The sequence below is a fragment of the Balaenoptera ricei genome, assembly GCF_028023285.1.
Source record: "Balaenoptera ricei isolate mBalRic1 chromosome 2 unlocalized genomic scaffold, mBalRic1.hap2 SUPER_2_unloc_1, whole genome shotgun sequence".
NCBI lineage: Eukaryota > Metazoa > Chordata > Mammalia > Artiodactyla > Balaenopteridae > Balaenoptera > Balaenoptera ricei.
The window spans coordinates 783,895-792,215 of record NW_026777415.1 but is presented as its reverse complement, the minus strand read 5'-3'; the positions used below and the strand labels follow the sequence as shown (position 1 = coordinate 792,215).

General features: G+C 46.1%; 1 protein-coding gene across 1 annotated transcript; it reads left to right on the top strand.

The window, feature by feature from the left end:
• The first annotated feature begins 1,559 nt into the window (after window positions 1–1,559).
• LOC132358162 (myosin-8-like) lies at window positions 1,560–7,739 on the top strand. The gene is given in 9 exon segments (XM_059912007.1): window positions 1,560–1,681; window positions 2,460–2,768; window positions 2,849–3,052; window positions 4,994–5,116; window positions 5,426–5,599; window positions 5,784–5,807; window positions 5,809–5,892; window positions 6,453–6,548; window positions 7,554–7,739. Coding segments are annotated over 9 exon segments (1,269 nt in total). The 5' UTR covers window positions 1,560–1,576; the 3' UTR covers window positions 7,704–7,739.
• The last annotated feature ends 582 nt before the right edge of the window (window positions 7,740–8,321 follow it).

The window sequence follows — 8,321 nt, the reverse complement described above, 5'->3', positions numbered from 1 at the left end:
GTCTCCCCATTATAGGTGACAGCACCCAGCTGTCTCCACATAACAGTTATGTGACAACCCCAAGCTCTCTTCCCATCACAGGTGTGTGACCTTCCCCAGCTGTCTCCATATCACAGGTGCGTGACAACGCCCAGCTCTCTTCCTTTCACAGGTGGGTGACAGAACCCAGCTCTCTCCCCATCACAGGTGAGTGAGAGACCCCATCTCTCTCCCCATTACAGGTGAGTGACAGCCCCAAGCTCTCTCCCATCACAGGTGAGTGGCAGCCTCCACCTCTCTCCCCACCACAGGTATGTGACAGACCCCAGCTGTCTCAGCGACACAGGTATGTGACATTCCCGATCTCTCTCCCCATCACAGGTGTGTGACAGCCCCCAGCTCTCTCCACATCACAGGTGAGTGACAGGCCCCAGCTCTCTCCCCATCACAGGTATCTGACAGCCCCCCGCTGTCTCCACATCACACAGCAGACTGACAGCCCCCAACTCTCTCCCCATCACAGGTATGTGACAGCCCCCATTGTCTCCACATCACAGGTATGTGACAACCCCTAGCTTTCTCCCCATATCAGTTATGTGACAGCCCCCACCTGTCTCCACATCACAGGTATGTGACAGCCCCCAGGTCTCTCCCCATCACAGGTGTTTGACAATCCCCATCTCCTTCCCCATCACAGGTGTGTTACAGCCCCCACCTGTCTCCACATCACAGGTATGTGACAGCCCCCAGGTCTCTCCCCATCACAGGTGTTTGCCAATCCCCATCTCCTTCCCCATCACAGGTATGTGACAGCCCCCAGACGTCTCCACATCACAGGTATGTTACTGCCCCCAACTGTCTCCCCATCACAGGTATGTGACAGCCCCCAGCTGTCTTCCCATCACAGGGGTGTGACAGCCCCCAGCTCTCTCCCTATCACAGGTGTGTGACAGCCCCCCTTCTCTTCTGGCCACCACTCCCCCATTTGGCCACAGCCTCCTCCTTCCCGATGCCCCACAAATTCCTCACATCTATTCACTTTACCCTGGGACCCAAACTTCCCCAATGTAAGGCATAGTCACAGCCAAGCCTTGTTCTCGAGAACAGAGGGTTCGCTGGGCTGCTAAGCTCCGTGCTCTTCTACAGAACATATCTTCCATGGATTCTGTCTCTACATGGCTTTGTGTCCTTGATCCTGTCACTAGATCCCTTAGGATCTCAGACCGCTGTCCTACAAAACTAGACCAAACCCAATGGCCTCTAAAGCCCCTTCTATTTCTGAGACCATGATTCTGTGTTTTCTCCACAGTAGTCTCCCCCGGTCCTCTCTGTGACACTTTTGTGTACCGTGTGAAGGTTCAGGGTCATACAGGTGTTCTCTTGTTCCTCCCTCTGCATCTTCAGGTGAGGCCACACACCTGTGTCTTGTCGACACCTCCCCCGAAAGGTTTCCCTGTCTTTGTCCTCTCCTATATGAAGGTCATGAATGAATCACCAATCCCCAAATTCCCTGGCAAATGCCGGTGCTATCAGACAGAGCCTGTGAAAACAGCCTAAATCAAGCCTGTGCTTTGCAGAAGAGATTTCCGACTTAACCATGCAGATTGCGGAAATGAGCAAGAATCTTCAGGAATTGGAGAAGACCAGGAAGCAAGTGCAGCAAGAAAAGTCAGACCTCCAGGCTGCCCTGGAAGAGGTGGAGGCACGTGTCTGAGATGTGAAGGAGGGCGGGGCGCTGAGGAAGGGGACTAGACCACCCCCAGGGGCCCTTCCTGCAGGAGGCACTGGGGCTCCAATGGGAAGAATCCAGCCCCACCCCCACCCTGGGGGGGACCAGCTGCTCTCTGCTGCCTCGCCTCATGAGTGTTCTCTAGTCCATCGTATTTCTCCTATTGAATAAATAAACTTGTTCATTATGTCCTCAACGTCTTCCTCTCAGAAAGCAAGAACTCAATCACCAAACATCCTGAGAGCCAGCTCAGAATCCCTTAGTTTTAACAGAGAGTTATACAAGGTCATCTTTGGCTGCTGGGAATTCTGTGTGGTCCAAAGAGTGCAGGATCCTGATGCTATCGCCAGCTGTGGCCAGTGAGGGGCGGATGCTTAAGAGGGTCTAGGGAAATTTGCCCTATGCAGGATAACAGGAGAGCAATTCCTCGTCTTTCTCTGTCTTTCTTGAGCAGAGGTTGGCTCCTGACTTATGGTCACTATTTAAAAAGACACAGTAATCAAAATTTTTACTAATTGAAAACGATGCTCTGTCCTTCTCAAGACATAAGATTGTTAACAACAAAGCTTCAGTTCTAGTTTCATTACTAGTAACAATTTGGGAGCAAACTGTTTGACCTTTTTGAGTACTGTTCTATTTATTTGTAAAATGAGCCTAATAATACCCTTTTTATCCTAATGGGGATGAAAAACCTCATTCAAGAAAAGGTGGCTGCCCCCGGCAATCCCAATCACTCCTTTACTTTTATCAGGGTTCCTTGAAGCGTGAAGAGGGCAAGATTTTGCGTGTCCAGCTAGAGTTGAACCAGCTGAAATCTGAGCTTGACCACAAGATCACTGAGAAGGAAGAAGAAATCGAGCAGCTGAAAAGAAACAGCCAGCGGGCAGCAAAGGCCATGCAAAGCGTGCTGGATGCTGAGATCTGGAGCCGGAATGTTGCTCTGAGGCTGAAGAAGAAGATGGAGAGAGACCTCAGTGAGATGGAGATTCAGCTGGGCCACTCCAACCGCCAGGTGGCAGAGACCCAGAAATACCTGTGCTCAGTCCAGAGCCAGCTCAAGGTGAGTGCACGGCCCCTGGAGGACCTGGCGGGACCTCAGCCTGCCCTGGGCTCCGGTCTCACCACTGGTTTCTCGTGAACGACTCCCAGTTGCATCTGGATGACACCCTGAGGAGCAGCGAGGACCTCAAGGAGCAGCTGGCCCTCGTGGAGCACAGGAATGGCCTCTCGCTGGATGAGCAGGAGGAGAGGAAGGTGGCCCTGGCGCGGACGGAGCGCACCCGCAAGCTGGAGGAGCACGAGCTGCTGGAGGCCAGCGACCGCGTGCAGCTCCTTCACTCCCACGTGTGTCCGTCCTCACTCCACTCTGGGTCCACCCTGGAGGCAGGCAGGACCCAGGCTTGATGGAGAGGAGTTCCCACCGCTCCTTCCAGGCTAGTGGTCAAGACAAACTTTCATTAGGCCTAGTTCTTGGAATAACTTGGTCTCTAGATGGACAGATTGCTGAGCTTTCTTTTATCTGAAGATAAAAGATCATGGGGAAATCAGAGCAAGGCATGACAAATTATTGCATAAAAGGGCTGGAAAAGGCTTCACAGAGGCAGTAACATTTAAGCTGCAAGCTTAGAAAATTAGGATTGTCTTTTGAAATAATTACTTTTAGGAAAGTTCAAGAATTCCTTGTTTCATTTCTTATTTTTTTGGACCACACCACATGGCATACAGGATCTTAGTTCCCCAACCAGAGATCGAACCCACGCCCTGCGCAGTGGAAACACAAAGCCCTAATCACTGGACTGCCAGGGAATTCCCCCAAAATTCCTTGCTTTAAAAACTATTTTTTGAATTAGCCAAAAAACTAGAAAAATACCAACCATATTGTTAGCATTTTGGGATCTCCTATTCTAGGCTCTTGTTTCTATACATAAATATGATATTTTTTGTAAACGTGATCAATCCTTTTGCAACTTTTTTTCATTTAACAACGTCTTGTGAACATATTTCTATATTTTAAAACAGTTTTCTATGATACAGTTTTTTAATGGCAGAAAAGCAGTCCATTTTAGTTGTGTATTATGGCACATTTATTTAATCAGTCTTCTACGGTTGGATATTTTTAGACTGTTCCCAATAAAAATTTTTATGATTAGAAGATTGTATGACTAACTTCTTCATAACTAAATTTTCACATATATCCATGATTACTATTTCCTTCATATTCCTAAAAGTAAGTAAATTCCTGGAAGTATATATTCATGGTCAAAACAGCAAAGACATTTATGATATGTTGTAAATTGGTCTTTAACAAAGTTGTCCCAATTTTTACTCCCATGGGGAAAATAAGTGAGAGTGCTTAGCTATTATTTTTTTTAATCTTCACCGATTTTATGGTTGAAAATGCCTCATTTTAAAAATTCTTATTTCTTTGATTACTAATGAGGTGGAACATTTTGTCGTATTTGTTGGCTATTTGTATTTCTTCTGGTGTGTCTTAGCTATTTGTACTTTTGCCCTTTTTTCTTAATGATTTGTCTTTTTTACATATTAAGGAAGGAACTATTTTTTCAGTAATGCACATTGCAAATGTTTCCTCGTTTGTCATCATCCTAACAACTCTGTACAATGTTTTTTTTTTGTTTTGTTTTGTTTTTTAAAGATTTATTTACTTATTTATTTATTTATTTATGGCTGTGTTGGGTCTCTGTTTCTGTGCGAGGGCTTTCCCTAGTTGCGGCAAGTGGGGGCCACTCTTCATCGCGGTGCGCGGGCCTCTCACTATCGCGGCCTCTCTTGTTGCGGAGCACAGGCTCCAGACGCGCAGGCTCAGCAGTTGTGGTTCACGGGCCCAGCCGCTCCGCGGCATGTGGGATCTTCCCAGGCCAGGGCTCGAACCCGTGTCCCCTGCATTGGCAGGCAGACTCTCAACCACTGCGCCACCAGGGAAGCCCTGTACAATGTTTTGATCATGAGAGTTATTTTTCATTTCACATAGTTACGTCAACCATTTCCTTGTTCCAGCACCTTTAACTAAATAATTTATCCTTCCTCAAATATTTAAATGTCCACATTTATCATTTACTCAATTCTTTTATGTACAATTCTCGGGCCTGTTTTGGGATATCTGTCTATCAAAAATGAAAGTCTCTTTAATTTTTTTTCACCTGTGTGAAAAATAAGAAATGGAACGTTCTCGAGCTTGACTTCTTTCCCCACCCAACCCTCTCCCTTCCAATCGTTGTAAGTGTCCAAATGTAGCCCGAACCTCTTATCTAATTTTTCTTGTAGAACACGTGCCTGATAAATACCAAGAAAAAACTGGAAGCTGACATAGCCCAATGCCAGGCAGAGGTGGAGAAGTCTATCCAGGAGTCCAAAAATGCAGAGAAGGCCAAGAAGGATGTCATGGATGTGCGCTCCATTCTTTCTTATCAGAGATGCTGTCTGGAGATAAGAAAGGGGCTTCTACGCCGCCCCTTTGGGACCTGCAAGTAGGTTTCCTCTCCTCACCCCTGCATTCAGTCAGTGGTGGCTTCCCGGAGAGACGGAAGGAGACGGAGCCTCAGCAGAGGCAAAGTGGGAGGGGAACCATGCAGCATCAGCTGTGGCTGCGGCAAGGAGGAAAGCATCAGCGTGCCTAGTACCAGCCTCACAGCACCCTCCGTGTGCCCGCATAGGAGGGGTGGGTGGCCCACTGCTGCCTCTTGTGAACTTAACCAGGCGGCCATGATGGCCGAGGAGCTGACAGAGAAGGAGCAGGACACCAGCGCCCACCTGGAGCGGATGAAGAAGAACCTGGAGCAGACGGTGAAGGACCTGAAGCACCGCCTGGACGAGGCTGAGCAGCTGGCCCTGAAGGGTGGCAAGAAGCACATCCAGAAGCTGGAGGCCAGGGTGGGTCTCTCAATCTCTCTGAATCCGGAAAGTGAAAACGGCACTCCCCGATCCTTCTCTCTTCTTGTATATTGACTCCCGTCCTTATCCTGTGGCTGGGGACAGCCACCCAATATCGTCAGTAGGTCCTGAGGTAATTAACATCCCCCAAAACTGACTATATAAGTATCTTTCTTGATTGTAGGTACGTGAGCTTGAAGGAGAGGTAGGTTGAAAGTGAGCAGAAACGTAATGCTGAGGCTGTTAAAGGTTTGCGGAAACACGAGAGAAGAGTAAAGGAACTCACCTACCAGGTAAGGGGAAGAGCTTTCTAGAATATCCAGACTTCCTGCACAAAGGGAAATTGAAAACCTGGTGACTATGTGGTACTCACAAATAGCTACATGTTAACTCGATATACATAAGGGGCAAATGACACAATTACCTATCACAGACCCTTTCCTAAGCTAGGAAAATCAGGAAGGCCTTTAGAAAATCGTGTAAGTGAGGAAAGAATACAGGTTTCAAAGACAGATAAACTGGTATTAGTCCTAGTCTGGCCTCTTACTTTTTAAACTCGGATAGGTTACCTAACACTCTCAACCTTAATTCATCACCTGTAAAATAGAATAAAAACATCTACTCACCAGAGTAGGCAGGTAAGGATTAGAGACGTGTATAACTCTCCAATATAGTGCCTGCGCACAGTGGACATTTAACAAGAGTGGCTACTGTTAATACTATGAAGGAAGCCTCAGAGTTGACCACATTTACCCCAGGCCCACCTGCCATCATATCAAAGTGATTTACTTCACCACCTGTAGTGGGTTGATTTTGTTGGATTCAATGCAGACCATTTTTTTCAAACTTCCAGACTGAGGAAGACCGCAAGAATGTTCTCAGGCTGCAAGACCTGGTAGATAAATTACAGGCAAAGGTGAAATCATACAAGAGACAAGCTGAGGAGGCTGTAAGTATCTTTAAGCCCTTGAGGGAAGAAGGAAACTTCGTTGGGGGTAGAAAGTATATTAAGAGAATGTGTTAATGAGAAAGAAAGAGACCAAGTAAGAATATGTCATTCTTATTTTAAGAGAGAGGATATAAATATGAATTTACCCCCAAATCCTAATTATAGAATAAGACCTCAAGACGAGATATTTTTATTATTAAGCAATTTGTAGGGGTTGGGGGAAAAAAAGAAAATTCCAAATAACCCACCTTACTTGATAGCTGCAAAGAATATCCAGCAGAAAATCTAACACCATGATAAATATTCCTCTCCCTCTAGAAATGCACAAAATCAATTGTCCCCAAAAGCCAAACAGAAATCTTTTACCCCAGCTGACTCCTTCCCTCACTACCACTGTCATCAGCAGGGACTTATCCCTGCACATTCGCTGTAGCAAATTAGGATGTGTTGGAAGATTCTCCAGCTTCACTTTTCCTGGTTGTTCCCCACTCTTCCAGACACAATGTAGTGGGTAAGAGGTAAGAAAAGGGAACACGAAAGGGAGAGGCACAAATGGTAGTAAGTGCAACCAACAAAGGGCATACTTTCTTCCTATCCCCATCCCCCCACCCGCAGCGTCTCTGTATACCAGAGTCAAAATATATGGCAAAAACACTTCAACTGGGATTTTCCCAAAGTTAGAATTTGACCTTACATTTACTGTCTAACCTCTGTGAGCGAGCGCACGTGGGTCTCTTCCTCCTTTCCACTCAGTCCATACATCGTAACTAGACTTCACGTATACATGGGTTTGACATAATGAGCTCGTCTCTTCCATTTCAAAACTATTTCTTCTTTCATTCTTTAGAGTAAAAAATGTAACTGAAGTTACAAGTTCTGTCTGGATTTGAAATCCGATATGACAAACAAACCGTAAGGAGGAAATATCTGAGTTGAGGAAATAATCCTGTTTGTGACAAGTGCAATGAGAACCACAAAGTCTAACTCTCACAACTTTATTCTTAGGAGGAACAATCCAATGCTAATCTTGCCAAATTCCGCAAGCTCCAGCACGAGCTGGAGGAGGCCGAGGAAGAGGCTGACATTGCCGAGTCCCAGGTCAACAAGCTGCGGGTGAAGAGCCGGGAGATTCACACACAAGTCAGTGCAGAGTGAACACATCTGCCTGATGCTGCCAAGGGGCTGAAGAAATGCACAAAACGTGCTATTTTGGGTCACTTGCTTTGTGATGTTTTTCTCTTCATGTTGAATAAATAAAAACTACAGTGAACTGATAAACTGAACCAGACTCATTTACTTCCAAAATTACTTATTCTCAAACACAGTTCTCACCTAGCTATTATTATTCTAACATTATATATGGCTTTGTGGAACATTCAATATCTGTACCTCCCTCACCACCCCGCATCCCCTTTCCCATCTCCAGCTCCACCACACACACACACTATTATCTTTTACTGGACTTAATTTTATTAAGTCTCTCTAGACTGTTACAACTGACTAAGGAAACCACTCACTGAGGTTACGCCTTCAGACAGGACACACTCATGCACCCACTCCGCAGGTGGTTACTGAGCATCTACTATGCGCCGGGCCCTGCTCTCAGTACTATGGGAATAGCAGTGAACAAAGCATAGTTCCCTCCCTCTGGGAACTTATATTCTGCAAGGAAAGAAACGCAGTCAACAAATAAGAAGCTGTGTCTACTATATTTAAAATAGATAATCAACAAGAACCTAGTGTATAGCACAGGGAACTCGGCTCAGTATTCTC